Genomic DNA, 24,116 nt, shown 5'->3' with positions numbered 1-24,116 from the left:
GTATGAAACAAGGCGTATCATCCCCATGTTGTATTGTTCAAGTGCCGTTGCTTCGGTGCGCCTGTGATGTATGATTCATTAATCAGAGCTCTCCGACTTTTCCCCCTTCCTTGAACTCCCTCTCCCCCCAACCATTAACTTTAAACCCCAACAAAAACTGTCCCCCGAGTGGGGCAAGGGTTCCTATTGACGCTAGGGCGTTGCGCCCTTCGCTCCCTGCCCTCCCCTCTCTCAGGGGGTATGTGGTGGGGATTCCTAAACCCCATTGTTCCATTGGACTTTACCGAGTTCCAAGCCGCCTGGACTCCGCCAGACCGCCTTCAGTGTATTGTCCGTTCGACGCAGCATCCGCGCCCCCCCCACCCGGTTCCGGTGTCTCCATACCCGAATCCGTTCCCTCAGATATACTTTTATTGAGATCTTCAAGGTATTTTCCTCCTCGTCTCCCTCCCCGTCATTGCCTTCTTCTGTTTGGTTGTTTCCCAGCCCATAAGCCTTTTCGTGCGCTCACTCCTTTTAGCAGCTTCCCCCCGCTCCGTCTCCCCTTCCGGTAGCCCCAAGGTGCTTAGGCCTTCTTCCAATGTTGTCACCCTCCTCTGTTTCCCTTCCCATGAAAATAGGAGTCCGAATGGGAACGTCCATTTGTAGCGGATTTGTTTTTCCGTAAGCACTTTCACCAATGGGGCCATTGCTCTTCTTTTTTGAAGGGTAATCAGAGCCAGATCCTGGTACAGTTGGATGTCTTGCCCATTCATTTTGATATGTTCCATTTCCCTGGCCCTTCTGAGTATCTGTTCTTTCTGCGGGTAAGAGGAGAGGGCCACTAGGACATCGCGTGGTCTTTCCCCTGGGGCCCCCGTTCTTATTGGTCCAACCCTATGGACTCTGTCGACTCCAATGTCTTCTGTTTCTTGTACCCCCAGAATGTCTCTAAACACTTCCTTTACCGCCAATTTCAGATCTTTGTCTAGTACTGTCTCCGCCATGTTCTTGATTCTGATGTTGGAGCGTCTTGAGCGGTTCTCCAGATCTTCACATTGTAGTTCCATGTTATGTGTGAGCGTCACCAATTGTTCTTGTGTCTCGCTAATCTGTCTCGTGTCTTCTTCAAGACCTTGTACTGCTTTCTCCACCACGTCGGTTCTCTCCTCGAGGTTATTTATGTCTATTCTCATGTCTTGCACCACTTGTTTTAGTTCATCCTTCATGGTCGTAAACTGCTCTTGGACTGTTGACATGAGATTTTCCTGCAGGTTCATGAGCCAGCTTTGCATGTCTCCCTTGGTCAGTGGTTGTTGACTCTGGGAGTTAGCCTCTGCTTCTCCCATCGGTTCTCCCTGAGTTCTCCCCCTTGATTGCGTTAACCCTTCTGTTGACCACAGTTGAAGTATATCTGCACCTTGTTTCGACGTTTGGGGTGTCTGTGGGGTGGGGTTCCCCTTACCTTTTGCTCTTGACATTGTATTGTGCTTCGTTGGGGTGCCTGTGGGGGGGGCGTTGCGTCGTCGTGTCCCCCTCCGGTTCTGTTCCCCTATTGTGCTGTTGTGGGTGGGGGGGGGGGGGAACCCTGGCTTGGAGTGGAGACTGCTCCTTCCCACGTCGGCCTGTCGGAGGATTCTCTAGTGGCTGATTGTGGTTGCTTCTCGGGTTTTCCCCTCCCTAGGCCCCCTCCCCGGTTGCCGTGCCCTCTTGGGTCGGGCTTTGTGGGTGGTCGGTCGTACAAGCCCTTAGTGGGCAAGTCCTTCTGTCTGCCTAGGCCTTGGTGGGCCTTTGTTGTGCAAGATCCCTTCTATGGGCCCCGGTGGAAGCCCAGTCCATGTGAGGGCGGATGGGAGGTTAATTTGTGCCCCCCTCCCCGGGCAGGCTCACCTCTATTTTTCCGGCTTCTGTTCAGGGCTGCCCCCGCTCCTCCTCTCCAGCGGTCCGCCCCGATCTCCTTGATGCCGCTTCTCCCTCCCGGGGGCCCCCGGGGCGAGGCCCCGCTCTGCCTCCGCGACTGTAGCGCCGCGGGCCGCTTCCCTGCGTCGCTTTGCCCTGCGCGTCGATCCCCGCGCGGGAGAGCCGGTCCCACTCGACCCCAGTGGGGGAGGGGGCGGCCGCGCTTCTCCTGGGGCCCCCGGAGCGAGGCCCCGCTCTGCCTCCGCGATCGTAGTGTCGCGGGCCGCTTCCCTGCGTAGCTTTGCAGTGCTCGTCGATCCCCGCGCGGGAGAGCCGGTCCCACTCGACCCCGGTGGGGGAGGGGGCGGCCGCGCTTCTCCTCGCTTCCTTCTTCGCGCGTCCGCTCGATCGGCGCTCCAGCACCCCCCGGGGGAGAAGGGCGGGGAGGCCTTCAGCAGTCCGTGGGGAGGTGCGGGGGGGGCGCGAAGCCGGCCGCTGCTGCTGTGGGTAGTGCTTTAGATTGGCGGCCCCGGCGGAGCGCCGATTATGTGCGACTGCTCTCGCCGGCGGCCATCTTGGATCCTCAGCTTCACAGTGTTTTAAAGGGTCTGCAGGTGTCTGTGGTCGTTTTCTACTTCGGTTGCTTCAGCTTCCAGTGGTCGACTTACTTTTTACTCATGAAACCTGGCCTTTTACACAGTGCCAGCACACACTCATCTGCAATCTCTCTCAGCATTTTACAGAAAGGGGTGATTGGCTGTCCAATGAGGACAGCCAGACCCCCTGTGGGAGCTGGTCCTAGTCAGGCACTCTGGCAGATAAACGACAGGGGGGGTGGAAGACTTCTCCCTGCCTGCGCAGGCACACTGGAGCCTACACTGGCTTACCCAAGGGTGACCTCCCCCTCCCACAATGATATGATAGGATAGGTTATTTATAACATGCTTAATACCCAGAGGTTTCTAAGCGCAAACCCGGGGATCGAACCTGTGTTGCTCTGCGTCACCTTGCTTCCAAGGCAAGCATGTTGCCCCTGTGCTATCCTCCTGAGACAAAATGGTAGAAAATAGGCTAACAAAGTACAACCATGCTAGTAATGGAGAAAAAAGAAGGGAGGGCCCCAAGTTGGTAGTTGGGTGCCCCTATTGTGCACTACCGAGGCTATGGACATACCCTGCGGGTATAAAAACTACACAATAGTCCGTAGAACACGTCTACTGCCACCAGCCATAACTAGGAGATTGTCTATGTGACGAAAAAGTCACAGTAGCATAGAGAAGGGGAATAATAGGTATCCCTTTGCCACTCCACTGAAGGTGGTGTGTGCCAATCTGGCTGACTATAGAGTTGTGGGAGAGATACAAAGTATCTCTCTGTCCTTGAGAACTGTAGTTACTCCAGGATATAGAAAAAGAATGTTAAAAGGAGGACCTTAAGGGTCCCCAGCAACACTGCCCATAAGGAGCTGTGTGCTGCAGTAGTAACAACACAAATGCCTTTAAGAGCTATGGAGCAGACAGACTGCATAGTACATGCAGATTACAAAGAATAGAGTTCCAAAAGACAGAGTGCACAAGAATGAATGAGTGGAAAAAGGCTCCACTCATTAAAGATTGAAAGAAAAAAGTACAGAAGCCCAGCAAAAAGTGCTCGGGGTCTCACTAAGAGAGGGGATGAAGCACAAACAATATATCTCCCTAACAGCAGCCAACAGGACAAGCTTACTTGGGCATGGAAAATAAGGGATACCTTTGGGAAGGTTTAAGGTCTCTTAGGTGCCACAAAACAAAGTTGCATCCCTGGGTGAGACGGTGGATTAGGAATAAATAAGGACCAAGTTTGGGAAGCCAGTAACAAAAGCAAAAAGGCACAGAGCAATAATTCCAGTGCCACAGCGAGGAATGTTGACCTAACAGCAAGACTCCTAGTCCAGATCATGGAATGCAAGAAATACCACATCATCAGCCTTTCCAGAGTGGAATGCAAATTGCACGTTGTTGGGAAGAAAGGCCCCATAGGAGAACTAACCGTCGTCTTCCTTTCCCAGGTCTGTGTTTGTTTCCATCTTAGCTGCAATCATGCTCTCCTCAAATTGGGCAAAGCTGTCAAACACCTGTGTGAAATCCCTCACTGTCATAACAGTTTGTACTGCTTCCTCGTACACATCCCGGGCCTGAAAGAGACATGTGGGAAAGAGCATGGTTAGCTTTACTCATCAAAGTTGCAGACTCACAAAATTATGAAATATGATACTCACAGTAACTGTGGTTTGTCTCTCAAAATGACTGGACGTTGTTCTCCAGTGTACAATCTTTAAAGGAGAAGTTCACTCAAAAATGTTACGGTCTCAAAAGTTGGGCCATAACAAACGAAGTATATATATAAAATATATTTTTTAAAGAAAGTTCCTATGTACAATTCTGAGCAAATGGGGCTTAAAGTCAAAAATGACAAGCACTAGGAGGCATCCATTTTGTGTAATGAATGAGCCTCCTGTGCTTGTGTTGAGCTCTGCTCTTGCTGCAATAATGAAGAAAAAGCCACCTACTAGTAGCTTTTGCTTATTACAGCCAGAGAGCAGAGAATGCTGTCAGGCTCCTTCCTGCCCTGCTGGAGAGTGCTTCTTTGTTTTACCTCTTTCCCGGGCTCCCTTGATCTGGGGAAGCCCGGGAAACTCCAAACGAAAATCCAGGTAATTATACATGCAACAGTGTTGTATTTATGATTGCCGTGGCTTTCTTTTTCAGTGTCCGGGGCTCCCACGTGTCAGGGGAGCCTGGCAGACTTAAAAAAAATGTAGCAGCAATTATAAAATAAAGTATTTCTGATCGCCGTGCCTTTAGTTTCAAGTCTCCCGGGGTCCCACGAGCAAGGGGAGCCAGGGAGACCTAATGCGAAAGTAGCAGCTATTACAAATACAACGTTGTTGTATTTATGTTCCCTGTGCCTTTCGTTTCAAGTCTCCCCGGGTTCCCCCGTATCGGGGTAGCCCGGGAGACTTAAAACAAAAGTGACTGCAATTATAAATACAACATCGCTGTATTTATAATTGCTGGTACTTTGCATTTAAGTCTTTCGGGCTCTCCCGAGCCTGGGTGAGCCCGGGAGAATTAAAAAGAAAGTCCAGACAATTATGAATACTTCAACGGCCGCCGGCAGAGTATTCATAATTGCAGCGACTTTAGTTTTCAGTTTCCGTACTCAGGAAACTAGAAAAGTCACACCAATTATGAAAACTCTGCCGCCAGCTGGAAAAGTATTTATGATTGCTGTGCCTTTCATTTTACATTTTCTGGGCTACCCTGGGCTTGGGGAGCACAGAAAACGGCAATTGCATTGTATTGTATAGCAATTTATAAAGTGCAACAAAGACCCGAAGGCATCAAGGCGCTGAAGGCCGCACACTGCCAGAGAGAGAGGAGTAAAAAAGAGGCTCATAACAGACATGTTTTAGCTGCCTATGAAATGTGGATAGTGCCCGAGTGTTCCTGACGTGCAACGGGAGTGCATTCCACAACCTTGGTGCCATCACTGAGAAAGATTTACCTCCCATCCGGGAGTGACAAAAGCAGGGAACAGTCAGCAAGAGCTGGCCTGCCGAGCGAAGGTCTCTCTTAGGTTGATAGAGAACCAAACTTGACTGGAGAAACGTGGTGTGAATGGCCAGGTGGACCATACAGAGAATTTTAAACTCCACTCGAGACTTCACAGGGAGCCAGTGAAGGCGGCGCAGGAGGTCCCAAGAATGGGCTAGTCTAGGGACATCAAGGGCCAGCCTAGCTGCCGCATTCTGGAGGATTTGGAGTCGCAGGAGAAGAGCCGCTGGTTGACCCAACTATATGCCATTGCAGTAGTCAAAGGCGTGCATGATGGCGGCAGTAACGATTTTACTTCTAGCATTGCTGGGAAGAATTTGAAACACCTTCTTCAAACCCCTAGGTTTTCCAAAGCCGCAACGGCAAACCGCAGAGACTTGTACCTCTCTGGAACCAGATGACATGATATTAATGCCAAGGCTTTTCAATAAGTTAGTAGGAGCAATGCACCAGCTTACCTCAAGAAACATTTCAAGTGGTATGCGCCGACAAGGCTGCTCAGATCCTCTAATACAGGCCAACTGCAAACCACCACAACAAAAAAGCAGCACGGACTCGGTAAAGCCTTTCCGACTCTAAGCATAAAAAAATGGAACGAACTTCCTACCTCACTGAAGCTCGAGTCCAACTACACTCTCTTCCGGAAAAAATTGAAAACATTACTTTTCAATTAACTCTGTGAAACAGGTCAAATCGTTCACGAGGAAATCTGTCAATACACACTGTGTCCTGTTTTTCACTACTCGTTGTCCTGTCTCCTTGTCAGCGCTCTGATGCCCGCAGGCTTTCAGCGCTTTACAAACATATAAATAAATAAATAAAAAGGTTGGGGGCAGAGGCCAAGACAGGGAGGCCAGTAATCGGGAATCCAACCAATGGTGGACTGTGGGATGACAAGTATTTCTGACTTATCCCCGTTCAGTTTCAGCCAGTTTTCATACATCCACTGGCAAACGGCAGAGAGGCAGTCTCTCAAAAGTGCCGGGGAGCTATCAGTCGGGGCATTGAGATGAAATAAAATGTGTGTATCGTCCGCATACATAAAAAAATGCACCCCAAAGCTGGCAATGAGCCAAGCCAAGGCAGCCATATATAAGTTGAAAAGCAAAGGGGAGAGTGCTGATCCCTGAGGGACTCTAAAATCAACCACCATGAGAGAAGTGAAAGGGGGGAGGGACACCACTTGGGTACGCCCAGAGAGGAAAGAGGAGAACCATTTCAGAGGCAGGCCTGAGATACCAGCATCTGCAAGACACTGCAGCAGTGGTTGAGTAAGATGAGAGCACTCGTCTCTCTGCTGTCTGTTGCCAATGCAATGTCGTTGTGGAAAGCACTCATCACTGATTCAGTACCCATCCTAGGACGGAAACCTGCCTGGAATGGATGAAGGATGTCATTAGCCTCAAAAAAGGTCGAGTTGAAGAGTGACAATTGATTCCAACAATTTGTACATAGCATGAAGGAGAGGTTGGACACTAATTTTCCGCCAACTCAGTATCTAAGTGAGGCTTCTTAAGCAACGGGGAGACCACTGCATGCTTTAGGAAGGGGCAATAAATCCAGTACTGCCTGAGTATTGGAGCACCTCAGTAAGTAATGGGACCAAGTTGAACACTGGATCCTACAGGATATGCAGAGGAATAGGATCCATTGGTGAAGCAGATTTGAATTTGAGGCGCCCGTCTGCGACAAGGCTTTCTGAAATGGTGGCAAAAGAGAACGTGCTAGAGCATTTAATAGCCAGGTAGTTCAGAGGATAGACGAACTTGAGTTAGTGCTTCTCTCAGCCCAAATGTTTTCTCTAATTGTGCACATTTTATTTTGAAAGATGGAAGCTATGAGATCACATTGAGATTGAGAACGAGAGACCACAGCGGGGGATTGGGCCGGAGAGATAAGCTCCTTGGCAACAGCAAAAAGTTCCTTAGAGGATCATGGAGGACAATAAATCCTTGTAATTGTAAACACTGTGGCAGCCTCCTCTCCATGTTAAGCTCTGCTCTCTGGCAGCAGTAAGCAAAAGCTCCCAGTAGGGGGATTTTGCATGATTAGTGCCAGCAGAGAAGAGCTTAACATGAACAGAGGAGGCTGATCATTTCACAAAATGGATGCTCCCATGTCAAAACTTTGAGCCTCATTTGCTCAAAATTTTACATAGGAACTTTCATTAAAAATATTTTTTTATATATATTTTTTATTATGGCCCATCTTTTGAGACAATAGCATTTTGAGTGAACCTCCCCTTTAACTTCACCAGATATAGATCTGGTCTTCCAAACATGATCAACTTTTTTAATGACCGGCCATGAAGTCATGTACCAACCACCAAATACGCTTGTTAGGACAGTTTTTTTTTGTTTTTTTTTTAAACTTTATTATTTTAAACACAAAACATTACAAAAATAAAAACAAGCAGTGGTTCAGCTAGTCCCCCTCCGATTCAAAATACAAGTATTTCCACCCTCCTTGTGTGCATCAAAATCATCCCCCCCAGAAAACCATTCTGATAAACAATATCAATCGTTAGGATCCCTCCTCTTCTGTATCCAACCCTGCCATACGTGCTTATGCAAGTAAATATTGTTTATAAGGATGCCAAATGTCTTAGGCGCAACACAAGGATGAACAAGCATTCCGTATTCAGTCTCCGAACTCCTTCCAGTAAAGGATATAATCTTTCCAACGTTCTTTCATAGGGCATTGAGCTCTCCCTCACACAATGGCCACCCTCCTCTTTGCAAAGAGCAACAACAGCCTGGCCAAACACTGCTCACGTTCAGACAAGTGGCAAAGCGAGTAAAGTGCTCGCTTTGACATCTGTGCAGAGCCTGCTTACGCAGGTTTGAATCCCGGCAGGGCCAAACTCAGCCTTTCATCCTTCCGAGGTCGATAAATGAGCACCACACACCGTGGGTAATAATAAGCAGCGCTCAGATACCTGAGGGTTCGTAGCGCTATATAAATGCCTATTTATTATTTTTTTTTATTTAGTTAGCTGCTTGGTATTCTGCAATAATGCCATCTCTGGTGTGAGTTCCACTTGCTCCCCTATGACATCACTCAACATCACTCAACACTTCAAACACTGCGTCCCAAAATTGATACAATGTGGGGCACCCCCAGGGAACATGAGGGAGTCTGCTGGAGCAGCTACACATCTAACAGTGATATGAGTTTTCAGGAAAAACCTTGTGTAACACTGCATGGGTGTAGTAAAATTGGTATATATATTTAAAATGTAGTAAAATTGGTATATATATTTAAAATGTATCAATTTGTAGCTGCTATTAAGGGAAATTCTCTTAACCTGTGCACAGCAATACCACCACACTTCAGTTACAACTTCACCTAATGCCACTTCCCACCTCTCTCGATATGCCTTTGCACGGACCTTCACCAGCTCACTAGTGTAGAGCACCACCTCCCAGGTGCCGTCAGCATCTAGTATCATCCCATCTAGTATGGAGGCTGTGTCAGGTTTCGTTCTGGAAGGTCGGGAACAACCCCTTCAGTGAATTCCTTAACCGAAAATATATAAAAATTGCCAGAGATGTAACATTCCCCTTCTAGCATTCTAACGACAGAAACTGTGCTTGCGGGATCAGGTCCCGAAACCTGGAGACTCCCATCCTCTGCATACACTGCACGTAACTGAGCTCCCCCATCAAGGGTACACTAGTAATTCAGGAGTAAAGCACCTCTCCCCTCCCTTCAATATGTACCCATGCTCTTCCACCATGTTATTTGGTCTAGACAGTCTACCAGGAGCCGCCAATATAACTGCTCAAGTAGAGAGGGCGCAGCAAGAGCTCGCTCCACCTTAACAAGGTACCTGTCCACTCCCCTGCCAAACCAATACACCCGAAAACTAGCCTGAGCCACTTCATAGTAAGCTTATGAATCAGGTTCCCAGGTTTCAACACCACTGTCTCCCTCATGGACTCTGGCAGATGGCCATTCTGCAGTGCCTGCTGATACACGTTTAGAAGACGTGGAGCCAACCGTGGCGCAGAGTATTTGTAGAACTCAGCCATTAACCCATCAGGCCAAGGGGCTTACCCAGATGACAATGTCTTATTGCTTGAAGGATTTCCTGCTCGGTAAAGGGACGACCCAGCAGGTGAGTAAATTATTCATATGTTATACATAATCCAGCACATTGAGTGATGCCATTTGAGGTCAGTAATTACACATATTTGCGATCACCAATGCAATCAGAGCATACTTTGTACTTAGAAAATCAGTTAGATTCTCCCAGAGGGATGTAGGTAGTCTTTTATCCCAGCAATAATAGTGTTCAACAATTAAAACCTGTAAAGGAACACGTACTGCCAAAGCCAATGGGTTCAGATGGGTTAATGGCTGAGTTCTACAAATACTCTCCGGCTGCCCACTCTTACTTCCTCCTCTGCCCATCTTCAGGTTACCTCCACAACTCCGCAGGGCGTACCTCTGATTTGTACCCCTCCACGGAAGGGCTTTAAGGCCGGCAACCTTCTTCATCTTGCCACTCTCAACTCTAGCTCTGCTGTCAAACACTCCTCTGACATCTGCCACCTCCTTGAAGAACTGGACCTTGATGTCCTTGCTCTTACGGAAACATGGTTCACGGCCAGGTCTGTCACAAGCTTTGACACACTTTTCCCTGATGGCTACAAGATCCTCTCAGCACCCAGATCCACTCGGCCTGGAGGGGGCGTAGCCCGGATCCTGCCTGAGTGGATTCCTGTCACTATCATTCCCACTCAGATTTACACCTCTTTCGAATGCCTTGTCTGCAGGTTCTCAATCTCTCCAAGCCACTCTATTACTGTTGCTACACTCTACCGGCCCCCTGATCAAATCACTTTTCTCTCTGAGTGGGCGGACTTCTCCTCCTCCTCCCTCCTGGGCTCAACCACTCAACTCCTCCTCCTTGGTGACCTCAACATCCACCTCAATTCACCCTCTCCCTCTCCCTCTCTATCTTGCCCCGTTGCCCGACACACTCTGCAGGACACACACTTGATGTCTATCTCCTTTGACCTCTCCTCTCTCCTGCAGTGACTACTACCTTCTCTCCTCTCACCTCTCACTCTCCTCCCCCCAAGCCAAGCCCACCCCAACACTGTCACCTACCTTCTCGGACATCTGGCCTATGAAGCGTGTGTTTTTTGAGACTTTCGCTGCCACCTTCCCCCACGTCTCCCATCTCCTCTGGCCGACTCACACCCGGACACAGCCTTGTCCCTTCTCTACTCTTCTATTTCTGATACTCTTGATGCTCTTGCCCCTGTCATGAGGATCCGCTTGAAGTCCAAAGCCAAGTGCAATTCCTGGTATGACTCCGACCTAGCTACACTTAAACATAAGTGTAGGGCGGCTGAGAGGAAATGGAGGGCTTCTTGTTCACCCTCCGATAAACTGGCCTGTTGCCTGCTCCAAAGGCAATACCGACTCTCTGTCCGCACCAAGAAGAGAGTCCACATTCAAGCATGTGTCTCTGCGGAATCAAATAACTCGGCCAAACTTTTTAAAATCTGCAAGGAGCTTGCCAACCCTGCTGCAGTCTCTACCCCTCCTCTTGCCTCCCAGGCTCTCTGCAATGCGTTTCCCCCTCCTATTCCCTCTCAGTCTGTGCCTGCTAACCCTCCTTTAACCGCCCCCCCTTCCCGTCTTTTCCTCTTTATTTCCCCTGATGAGGTCGCTAGACAAGTCCGATCTATGAAAGCCTCACCAAAACAGGTTCATCCCTGTTCCTCTAAAACCACCAAGGACCACATTGAGACCCTCGCTCCGGCCCATGTTGATTTTTTAAAAAAAATTATTTGGTTTAAATAAACCTTTACAAAAATATATACATCACAATATGTCATACGTTACAACCTATAAAATGTCCCCATTCCTTTCACATATAGGGGCAAACAACTCTGCACCATCATCACACCCACTAACTAGTATATTAAAACACAACAGTCAAATTAAATAATTTCTTTAAAATAACAGAACAGAATTTCCAACAAATGAAAATCATGTTTCATATCCTTTTACAAACTCATAAATATAAGAAGACATTTGACCAATCACCCTCCAGAATCTTCTATGGTACTTAAACCCAGCTCAACACTTTCCATCAGTTTCTCTTGAAGGAGATTCTCCTCGATGATATAACAACTTTGTTAGTCTAAGGACAATTTTTTGGCTGTTTCCCCACATACACCTTTTCCCATAGACTTTCTCTAGACAGCCAAGACAAGGGAAAGAAATAAGGACCAAAGGTAACCACCCTCTGGTTTTCGAAATAGTCACAATATATAATCAAATGTTTCAGAGATTCCATTTCATTTAGACGACTACAGAAGCGGCATCTACCAGTTGTCATGTTCACCATATTATTGTTCCAATATTGCACTCTATCGTTTGTCAGGAGTTTATATCTCATGTATCTTTTTCTTGCCTTAGCGCATGGAGAGATCTTTAAATATCTAGGTTGATCGCCCCATTTTCTCGTAAATTTAGCATATTCATAGTAAGCCTCACTAGTAGCTATTTTAGCCAACATAACACACCAATAATAGCGTTGACATTTTATTTTACAGGAGGGAAGACGTGCAACTAGATCTTCCTTAAAAACGGAAATTACCTCTAGAATTGCATCCAGTTTGATTTTAAATTTCACAATGAAAGGGGGACGCCCCTCAGTTAGCATAGCGGCTATATCTTCATATAGTGAAGCAGTCGGAGGAGCTAACATTTTTGCGTAGTTGTTAAGCATGCGCCACTGCCATTTTGCAGACAATGGTAGTAAACCAAATTCATGACAAATCAGGACATTAGGAATAGAAAGGCCAAACCCAATACCTTCTTCCACAACCTTCTCTGTATGAAAGGAAACCAGGCTGCTGTGGTCACACCTTATTACTGCGCCAGAAAAAAATTATGCTGGAGACTAAGTCCAATTGCTGTTGTGTGATAAGGGAGTTTAATTGATCTGCCCTATGGATTACATGTGTTTCGGCAAGGTGCCTTTCTCAAATCAGGGCTTATCCAACTTTATTTCTCTTGATCATTACTGGAAGTGTAATAACAGGGATCAATCCCAACTGCAAATATCATTGCCGCGTCCCGCGTTCAAGCAAGTGTATGAAATCCAAATATGCCTCCATGTCCATAGTACAAATGTCCAAGGCGTATAACATGATTGGTTCCACTTTGAGCAAATAATATTGGATAATAGGCAACATTGAAAATGTGCAATATTTGTAGAAAACGACTTCAATGTATCATTAAGCAACACCTTACCAGTAGCAACAGAATAGCTACTGGAGAGCTTATAACCCAAATAGCGAATACAAACAGTTTGTGGAATGGCCGTGCCTTGAAGACGCCATGTAAATCTAGATATTTTTCTTTTGCCATCTGCAAAGGCGATGATAAAGGATTGACTTGAAGGTTGTGTTTGGAGGCATAGCATGAAAAGCGGTTCAATGTAGTCTGTAAACCAGAGGGGGTACGGTCCATAAATACCAAATCATCCGCAAAAGCAATCCAGTTTATCTCCAGCCTTCCCAGTTTGACCGGATAAATGACTACATCACTCCAATCACAATCTATGTCCGCTAAGTATAAATTAAACAGGACAGCAGCCAAATTGCAACCTTGTTTAAGACCATGGCCCCATCCTTAGACAACCGTATTCTATCATTTGAATTGTGATGGAGAAGTGCAACCATAGCGACCAGCTGAACTGGGAAACCTAGCTGTAACATTTTCTCCCATAATACAGATCTAATCACGTATCAAAAGCGGCCGTGAGATCCAGGGGCGCCATTTAAACTGGACCGGTGTTGGAATGCTTGGTTTGTTCGTACAAGTGGGCCAAGATAGTTGCGTTAAGGGGGCACCTATGTTTTTCCTAAACCCCACTTGAAAAAGTGCCAGCAGATTATTTTGAGTAATGTGCTTCTGTATCAATTCTAGGATCAATAATGTAAAGATTATAGCTGAGGCATCCATCAGAGCGATGGGCCTAAAGTTTTTTGGATCATCAACCCTTCCTTTCTTATAAATCGGTATGATAATAGCCGAACTCCAGGAAGGGGGAATAGAGCCCAAAAGATACACAGAGTCATATTTATTCTTTAATATGTGGGCCTACAAGGTTGGGTCCGCTTTAATTACACAGGGAGGAAGGCCATCAGGCCCTGCAGCCCTTGATCCTTTGATCTTCGATATCGCACGACTAATGTCCTCAAAGAATCACAGTGATTTTTTCAAGATCAATTCCTCAAACCTCATATTAGGCATTTGATCGAAACCCAAGGGAAGACAGAATTTATTTGTCATATATTCCCTCCAAGTTGCAGCATCAATGTCAGATTCCTTTAAGGGTTCTGCCGCCCCTGTGATGGTGCTAAGCATGGACCACACATGTTTAGTATCATTATTTAGTAAGTGGCGTATCATGTGTTGATTATCCGCAAGAGATAATTCACATTTAAGAATGTTCATGTTATTTTTATACACCTGGGTAATCTTATGCTTAAGATACTTATACGTGGACCCCTCATGATTTGCTTTGGACAGAAGTCATAACTGTTTTCTCTTTTCAATCCTTAATTTTACAATAGTCATCTGATAGCAATGCCGGTGGGTGCGAACCCCCTTAGCAGCCTTCTGTTTATTCACAATCTCCTAAGGCTTTGAATTAGCTGATGACAAGATGTATTATCCCATCTCACTGAGATAGGTAATTATCAATTTCAATAAGAGTCAAAGCGAGGACAGATGAGTACCATGCTATCGGGACATTCAGTATCAAATTCAACGCCAAGTGGTCACCTAGCCCAAAATTGCAAATCCCCATTACCTCTGCATGACTGAGCAACCCTGTAGATACCAACAAATAATCAATCATAGATTTAGAGGTCCCTCGTGACCAGGTATAGTATAAGTATCCTTATTTGGAGGCACAAATTGGATGTCCCAAAACAAAGTAATCCACCCACTTCTTTCCATTGCATATGGAATCAGGCGCAGGGGATCTATCCTGCCGGGCCCCTACTCCTGGCACAATCACACAGCTGGAATTAAAATCCCGACCTACCATAACTATCATACCAGGATTTCGGATAACTGCCTCTTCCAAAATCGTATCCAACTGCTCACACAGAGGAATAAGGTGTAGACCATCTATTCCAATGTAAGCAAATCACAAGTAGGTCCTTCATGCTACCACCTGGGAGACACAATTCGACCACTAAGAGGGCGTCATCAGAAAATAACAGTTTGGAGGTTATCCTGGTGGCCTTCTTGATCAGTATCGCAAGGCCACCAGAAGGGCGCCCCAAAAGATCCACGAATAGTAACCTGAAAATAGAGATCATATCTCTTCACTTCAAACCGTGTCATATGCATGGTCTCCTGAAGAAGGATAATCCCCGGGCGTGACCCTACATCGCAGAGTGTGGTCCATGAAAAAAAATTACTCAGGCCACATGAATTCCACACCATAGCTGTCAACCTGGAGACATAATTCTAATTCATCGGATTTGAGGTATACGCAGGCTTATGAGCAGAGGGCTGTGTCGCTGATAACCCAGTAAATGCAGCTGCAAAGCTCATAAATTGCCTGATCATGTCTTCATTAAATTGGGGAGTAACATTACCCTGAAGCATGCCTAAAGGTAACTCAGTCCGCTGTGGTGGCGCTTCAACAAAAATAGTTGCTTGGACTTCAGAGTGAAATATAGACGGACTAAGTCCAATAAACTGAAAGTCTTCTCTCTGTTCCCAAATTTATTTCATGATGATATACGAGTGATACCCATATATTTATTTATTTATTTATTTATATTTATATAGCGCGCAAGCAGCCCAGGGGCATTGAGGCGCTGTTACTTGCAATAACTTAGTTACATGGTACACATGATAGCGATTGTTGACACATTATGAATAGTACAAGAAATCATACTGTTGTTACAAATATTGCATTTGGTCGTATATTACAACATATATGATAAGTATTCGTGCTGATGTGTCGGTCCTTATGTGAAGAGGGTAGTTTTCAGTGTTTTGCGGAAGGTGATGAGGGAGTCCTATCCATCCTATCATCCTATTAGCATTATTGGGAGAGAGCCGAACCCAGTCTATATCATCAGATCTAATCGTTCTTAAAGATGGAATGGCCTGAAAAGCCCTAAGCATAGCGGATCTATTAAGACTTATTTTTCCATTAGCTGAGGCCTTACATTCCCATCCCATGATAGGCGGCATTTCTGATGTAAGAACTCATGCATCGAGGGGTGGCTCTGTCCCTGTTAAGTCCACATTGGGGACCATTCCCATAGCTGTAGTAGCAGGATTTGCTAAGGCCAGCCGAGTATCAGGCAGCGCCTTTGCCACCTTCTGTGCTGGAGCCCCCTCCATCTCTTTAGCCCACAAAGGTCCAGTCATGCCCATCTGCATATCAGCAGACCTTGAATGAGAGGACTGTGATTCTAAAGCTGCCCCTCTCGTTAGGCAGTGTCGACCCCCCGGGCCCACTTCGCCCACCCATAAGGCTTGACATTTTCTTGATTTGCCACATTGGGGCACTTTAACCCTCCAATTCCTTTAATTCTATTAGTCGCTTTTTTATTCTTTACAGCAGGGTAACATTTCGAAAGGACCAATTGCTTTTGGTTATTTGCGACAAATGACTCGTCCGTCACCAAATTGTCATGACTTGTAGCCCTTGGTTCTAGTTGATGCTCTCGTATACCTGTATTTTTAAGTTTTGTTATCCCCTTCGATTACTTTTCTACTTGGGGTACAGCCCCTTGGGATATATTTAGGAGTACTTAAGATTCTTCATTAAGTTGTTGGAGGTCAATGATCCCATTAGATATATTACATATTCCCTTCATATAAGCACTGTGATTATCATTTTCCTTTAAGAATTCATTCTTAGTTTTTTTGCGATAACACTCATCTTATTTTGATGAACACTAAGTTTCTGCACTCTGGCTGCCAGTTTTTTTTGCTTCCATGTCAACACTACCCTGGGACTTATATCATGATCCACACCCAACTGGAAGGGGGTACCCTGCCCATGGCGTGCCATCCTCTAGGTTGATTAAAGCTGTAAGTGCAGAAGGACTATCTATAGGCTCCCTACGTGGAGTGAAATCCTCCAACTCTACCTGCCCTTCATGTTGGCAAGGTTCACACACACCTTGGTTACCTGCATTCCTTAATGTTAGTTCATGCAGAATTTTCTGAATGGCCAAACCATTAGAAGTAACCACCTAGGCCAAGTGTTACGCTCACCTGGTATCCACGGGGACGCCACACGATACTATATGGACGTCTAAGCGATATCCCGGACCCCTCTCTGCTTGGTTACGTGCCAGACCTTGGGTAGCGCCTATAACAGGAGAATCGAGGGTTAGGATACTGGTTCTGTGATGTGTGGGCTCCCACCTCCCTCTGGTACAAATCCCCAACCTTGGGGTTATTGTTCACCTTAGGTTTTTGTGCGTTGAACTCTCCGTCCTGCGTCTCTGTGCAGGGGAGCGTGGTCGATGCGGGCGTTGCGTGGACCTAGCTGCGTCACTGGTCCGTATGCCCTTATGTCGGGTCCAGACCGGCTGTGACTCTGACTCTGCTTGCTGTGTTCCAGGTGAGTTATAATGTCTTTTCAGTCTTTAGTCTGTCTCTTCCTTACCCTTTGTTTTCTCTGTCTTCTTAGCGTCTTTGCTCCACTACGCTGTTCCCTACAATGTATCTTTTTGTTTTCACAGGGATGATTGCGATTTTCGGAGTTGCCGCGCCGGATGGAGAAAACCACAGTGAGTTATTGATGTGCGGAGCGCTGCGGTGTTTGTTAGTGTTAATTGCTAACCTGTATCACTCTTCCCTTCTTTGTACAAGTTGCAGCGATATTTCGGAGTGATGAGCGATCGAAGCGCTGCTTGCCCAGGTAAGAATTGTTGTTAATGCTGTCCTTGTTCCTTTACCTTTGCAGGCTGCGGTGAAATCCGGAGATAGGCGAGGTAAGCGAAGCGCAGGATGGTTTCAGGACCGGTTACTCACAGGTAAGTGTTCCTGCTCACTAATGCTGTTCTTGTTCTTCCAGGTTAATAATGGAATCCGGATTGAGGACTCAAGATCGGCCCGCCGGAGAAGCAGATGAGCAGGAGCTGAACACGGTGAGCGTTACGCTGCAGGAGTGCAGAATAACGCAAAGCGTGTTCTGCTGTTTGGGTGTGGTTTAAATAGCCCAGGCCAAGTAGTTCCAGGCCAAGTAGTTCCAGGCCCAGCTACACCAAAAACACTAGACCGCATGGCTTGGTTCTAAAGAACTGAGCTGTGTAATAGGCCTCCATGTTGGATTAAGGTCCAAAACTGGTGTTGCTTTATTCCTGATAATGAGCCTGGTGCCAAAGGCGCCAGGACTGACTCTGTGTATGTTTCTGATGGAGTTTTAAGGCCCATGAGGCCAGTGTGAAGGGCCTTAGCCCCTCTGCTGCCACGGGGATCTTATACCTGAGGGGGTCAGGGTCATGGATCATGACACCAAGTCCGTCACAGTCGTAGCTGGTTTGATCTCCCCATGGGGTACATTGGAGGCTCCTAATTCGGCAAATGATTCAATTCCAATTCCGACCATCCTTGGGTCGGCTGGCGTTTGCGTCGCCATATCCACTGTAACCACTCTTATATTCTGTTTATCGACTGTAAGGGCTGCAACAGCGTCGCATGCAAACAGCAACCCTTCAATACGATTCATTTTGCACAAAATGTCCGTAAGCAAACTCTTCGTGTCTCCAAGTTCCCAATGGGTCAACTCACGACCTTTGTCAAGTAGATTTAGGATCCGTGACAACACGGGAAAATCAGCGCCCATTGGTGATACATCCAACAACTGCTGTTCAACCGGAGACCCTAATGCAGAGGCCCTAGCCCCGCAGTTGTGCACTGATGTTCCTATGTCCGGATCAGAGAGAGTAAGTGCCAGCGGCGGATTCAATTTCAAACGCGCCGAGGTTCGGGAACTCGATTTCTGATTACAACACTCCTCCAATGAATAACCTACCTTGAGGGCGCTTGTATGACCGCCTCCATCTTCTGTGGTGAGATTCCGCTCAGGAGGCTTGCTAAATATATGAACATTTTCCATACCACACCCCCGTCTATTGACCTGGGTAGAAAGGCCAATGGAAAACTTCATACGTTTCCCTAACTCAGCCTCTATTGCTGGTGCAATCATGGAAACATCAGTTATCTTATTGTGGGAAGACTCGATACCCATTTTCCTAAGTATGTCCATGCGTTCATTCACATCAATTTCAGCATTAGAAGCAACATTTCCCATATCTTCGGGTTTATTCATTTCATTCAATTTAAATGTTTTTATTGAGGAATGTTCATAGGCATGCACCTGCACTGGAACACTCACCAATACGTGGTGTGTACCCGGTGTGACCACCACACTCGTAACATTAAACAATGGCACGGGTAAAGTGGTCTGAGGTTCAATCCAAATGGAAGTGCCAACTTCACAACTCTCCTCATCACACTTCACACATACATAATTCCCACGTTCTACCTCTGCTATCGACATGGACAAGCCAGTACAGGAGTCTAATGGAGTTTCGTGAATTTTTCACCCACTACTGAGACCGTTCACCATCTTCGGTTTCTCTTTAGAACCCCACGAGGGAAATCAGGAAAGACATTCTCCCCACGTAGAAATGACACACCAGACTGTTCACAGCCACCACTGGCCTAGGCTGCTCAACAACTCTCCATTATGACGATGTACTATATTCACTGTATGTTCCAAATCAGATAAAGTAAGGCGGGTCCCATACTCCCCAGGACACCTTCCCGAACCAGCCATCGCAAAGCACTGCACAGTCACGTTCCGAGAGGATCTCAGTGCAAAGGCAGCTCGCAATTTTTCTAAATAGTGTGGACGCGAGCTAGTTAACCCAAACAAAAAGGGCAAACAATCCAACAGTCGTGCACTTACAATACACTTTTTTAGTCCTACTAAACCATGTAGGGGGTCACATTTCAAAATTTAGTCCTACAAAATTTTGAAATGCGACCCCCCCCTACATGGTTTTATTTTCATCTACGATGTGTACCCATAGCATCTCCACACACGATTCTCGCCCTGAGGTTTGCAACAACCGTACCACAAATCCCATGAGGCTCCGGGTGCAATGGTATCCTTCTCCTCCAGAAACAGCTAACTCCTCCCGGATTAGCTTACAGCGCCAGTCAATGGGAACTGGCTGAGGCACACTGCTCCTCGATCAATCACGCGCACTGATTGGCCCCTCATCAACCAACAGGGCTATTTCTTAATAGGAAGTACTCCCATAGTCCAAAGCCACCACCTCACGCAGAGGACCCCACAGTGACGTCTGCACCAGCAGTTTCGACGGTAAGCAAAACCACGTTAACTCTGCTGATCGTGAGACGAACGAGTTTTGATTTAACAGCTATTTCATTTATTGCATTATCCACGCTCCTCGCAACATATAGTGGCACCTGTTAACCCCGTTCTTGTCAACTACCAGGCACCGCCGTGGGCGTTCTCACTAGCACAATCCTTTCAGATGAGTGTTAGTCGTTCTCACTCATGGACCAACACATTTGGTTGTCCTGCACTAACAGCACTCCATCATTGCGTTGCCCCAACACGGTTTTCAACCACAACCTCTAGAATGAAAAGCACGGCAACCCCCACCTCCAGATAGATTTGCAGGTCACAGGGCACATCATTAACCAGGCACTTCCACTCAGGTCACTCGCAATGCCGAACTATGCAGAGTAGTAGCATGCTGCTGCAACCTGCTTTACAGTGCATGCTGACACCACGCCTCCAGGCACCTATCCTCTCGTCAGTCCTGGCCCACATCAATCAGTTGGCCAGTAAGAGCACGCATCAACAAGTCCGCTCGCACAATGGGAGATTTGACCACCTAAGGGTCCTCCCATTGGGCAACAGGAAACATCACGAATTAAGCGCACCAACGTACTTGACCGCCATTATGCTTCATGGTCCATACCTGTTTCTCCTAGATCTGGGACCCATTTTGGCCCACATCCGGTGCACGGGACCCTAAGACGACTTTGGCCTCTAGGAACCCATGACGCACTTGCAGTCCAGTAATCAACTTAGGACGGCTGACAGCACCCCACTGCTATCACAGCAGCAGGTAAGCTGTACATCTGATACACCATGTGATGTATCACCAAGGCACCACTAAGCCTTTATTGATTAATAACCTTGAATGACCCAACAATTTCCCGAGATCTTTATATCCCTTATCTCATCCACAGATACTACGGACAGCACCACAATTTGTGCCCTATCCTGACGAAGGCCAACACACAGATAGGCTGCAATCAAGCGGCTTTGTGGCCGAAACACACCTGTGTCGATCCCATGTGACACAACTGTCTGACCCCCTTCCGTGTATGTTTTGTAGAAAATGTTGTGTACACCCTGTGTTAACCACGCCCTGGACTACTTTCCGTCCCGAGTGCACCTTGTTCAACCATAGGCTACTCCTACTATCATATGGGATTGTGCTCTTATACACAGTGTTTGGTGCCTCATTACCACAGAGGCGGATACATACCTTGTATTTTCACTGAAGAGAATCACTCCTGTCCTTGGTCTATAACTCTCGTGCTTATCGAGAGCATTGTAAAATAATTGCAAAGTCACCAAGAAAAATTCTTGTGTGTTTTTGAAATAAATTTACATGTTCAAAACCACACACTCGCTGATAGGATCTCTCATCCTGATTTTTTGTTGATATTTATACATGTGTCCACCTGGTTATATCAGGTCCCCGCCAGGCGCCCTCATTTTTTACTTAGAGTAAAATCCCCCATATTGGCCTACTGGTCATGCCAATGCTTGACCACAGTCTGACCTGCTTTCAGGTTATCATAAGCTTCGACATCATGAGTGCCATCCTCATCCTGAGGTGCAGCACATAGTCAGCAACTCTCACTACCTGGTAGCATCGTCTACCACAACCAATATAAATCGGTTGCCTGAAGATGTTCGAGGCTCTAGGGGACCAACAATGTCAATCCCCACCCTCTCAAAAGGGACTCCTACCACTGGGAGGGGCACTAAAGGTATTTGTATTTATTTATTTGTAATGCGCACCTAACCCAAGGGTATCCAGGCGCAAAGGCAGCAAGAGGGTTGCAAAGCTTAGTTACATACAGTGGGGTGAGGTCCAGCTAGGGTTACAGTGCCGGACGTATCACGCCAAATAGGAAGGGTAGAACATGTACACTAAAGGCAATAGTATAAACATATTTACATTCAATGAGGAGCCACATGGTAATGGCGCATCTGGGTATCTGAAAGTCGTTATGAGTCGAGAGATTTGAGCCAGTGGATAGTCCTGGCTCTGAACTGGTGGTAGGGTAGCTTCTCCCTGGAAGTAGGAGGGAGGGAGTTCCAGAATTGCGCTGCTTTTACTGGAAAGCTGTTGCCTCCAGATGTAGTACGTTTGAACCTGGGCACCAGAAGAAGGTTGGAATTGGCCGTTCTCCAGGGGCGGGAGAGGGTGGGTCTAGTAAATCTGGCGATGAGGTATTGGGGGGCTGCTTGGTGGAGGCATTTATGAATCAGAGACACCGATTTAAGGAATATCTTGTCCTTGGTGGATAACCAATTGACAGATATTCTGGAATCTGAGATATGGGCTTTCTTCGGGATACTGAGGGCCGCTCTAAGGGCATTATTTTGGAGGATTTGGATTTTGTTTGAGATATATTTGTTGCAGCCTACATATAAGGCATTGCAATAGTCCAACTTAGACAGGATCAGCGCCCTGGCCAAGGTGGTACAGTTGGTGGGGGAGAGAAAGGGTTTGGCTGCCCTGATGAGTTTGCAAGTGTAGGAAGTGGCGGAGACCATTGCATTCACTTGTTTGTTGAAGGTAAGGGTGGAATCTAGATAGAAGCCAAGGGTTTTAACCTCCTTAGCTACCTTGATTTTGTTATCGTCAATTATGAACGATGAGTATTTGTGGCCCAGTTTGTTGAGGTAGTGTGTAGAGCCTAGAATGAGGAGTTCCGTCTTGTCATCAATCAGGCATAGACCGTGTGAGGCCATCCATGCCTGGATGATGAGGTACACTTTATTAACGAAGGCCAAATCCTTGTCATAATCCCCCGACAACGGGATGAGGATCTGGGTATCATCGGCGTAATTAGTGTAGGTGATACCCAGATCGTCTAGATCATCCAAAAAGGGGCTTCGTGAAAATGTTATAAAGTGTAGGGGAGACGCAAGATCCTTGAGGCACGCCGCAAGTGATAGGGGTAGGGTCGGCTGCTGCTGACAATGAGAAGACTCTCATCGTACGGTTATTAAGAAAGGATTGGATCCAGTTGGTTGCTTCTTGAGAGAAGTGGGCAGCTTTTTGTAGGTGGTTGCACAAGATCTCATGGTCGACCAGATCGAAGGCCGCAGAGAGATCAAGGAGAAGCAATAGTGCTGTCTTCCCCTGGTCTCTCAGCTCGTCTATCTGTGTCTTGAGATCTAGGAGTGCGGTTTCGGTTCCGTGCTGTGGCCTGAAGCCCGATTGTCGGACGACTAGGAGATGGAAGTGCTCAAGGCAGTGTTGGATCTGTTGGTATGCTATTTTGTCGATTTTAAGAAGGAACGGTACTGTGGTAATAGGGCGGTAGTTAGTTGGGGTGGAAGGGTCTAAATTCGTTTTTTTAAGCAGAGGGAGGACCCAGGACTGTTTTAAATTATTAGGTACGGTGCCTGATGTGAAAGACGCATTTATTAGTTTGGTAATAAATGGTGCGAGATCACGGGCAGCATCCTTAATCAGTTGAGCGGGGCATGGGTCTCCGTGGCAATTTGAGGGTTTGAGGGTGAGAATGGTATTTTCTACCTCTTTGGTGGATACTTTGTGTAAATTAAAGGACGGGTTGTGCGCTGGGGGGAGGATTGAGTCGGGTGAACCTTTTTATGGGAGACGGTACTCTGCTTGGTGGAGGAGTGCAGAGATTCTTTTTTAATGCTTATCTTAGTCTTAACGGAGGAGATTTTGTACGCTAGGGCATTTTGAATGCCCGGGCACCAGTTTTTATCTTTGATACACGAGTCGGGTACTTGGATCGGGGTTTCAACCTCTAAGTATTGTGAAAAGCTCTCTAGTGTTAGATTTAGCTTGTGAGATTCGCGTGCTGTATGACGTTTGTTTGGCCAGTATAATTTCTTTTTTATATTGGGAGGCTAGACTACTCAAGTTATTTTTGTTATTTTCTGAGGGGGAAGCTCGCCAGATTTTTTCACAGCGTCGCTTTTCCTGTCTGAGGGCTTTAAGATGAGGCGAAAACCACGAGTTAATGTGTTTCCGGGGCTTGCTCGTTTTTAGCTTCAAAGGGGCTATGGCGTCAATGGATGAGAGCATGATGTTATTATAGATGTCCACCATCGTGAATGGATCTGTGTGATCCGGGATGGCATTCAAGGTTGGTGTGATTAGCGGGATCAGATTTTCGGGGGTGATGTTTTTTTTATTTCGGGATTGGACAGCTGGAGCTATGCTGATAGCTTGTGCTGGGGTTGCCTCTAGGGTGAACGAGATCAAGTAGTGGTCTGTCCAAGGCTGCGGG

At 46.7% G+C, this 24,116-nt stretch overlaps 1 protein-coding gene across 2 annotated transcripts in view; it reads right to left on the bottom strand.

Annotated features, from left to right (window-relative positions):
• The window catches only part of XAB2 (XPA binding protein 2), a 711,598-nt gene that overhangs the window by 533,378 nt on the left and 154,104 nt on the right, over nt 1-24,116 (bottom strand). For both annotated transcript variants that reach the window (XM_069603869.1, XM_069603870.1), the window contains exon 7: nt 3,907-4,051. In XM_069603869.1, coding sequence (XP_069459970.1) covers nt 3,907-4,051 — 145 coding nt within the window. The remainder of the gene's footprint in view (nt 1-3,906; nt 4,052-24,116) is intronic.

This window comes from Ambystoma mexicanum, chromosome 3q (assembly GCF_040938575.1).
Source record: "Ambystoma mexicanum isolate Mex_15411 chromosome 3q, UKY_AmexF1_1, whole genome shotgun sequence".
Lineage (NCBI taxonomy): Eukaryota > Metazoa > Chordata > Amphibia > Caudata > Ambystomatidae > Ambystoma > Ambystoma mexicanum.
The sequence above is the reverse complement of the archived record's forward strand: the minus strand, read 5'-3'. Positions and strand labels throughout refer to the sequence as shown.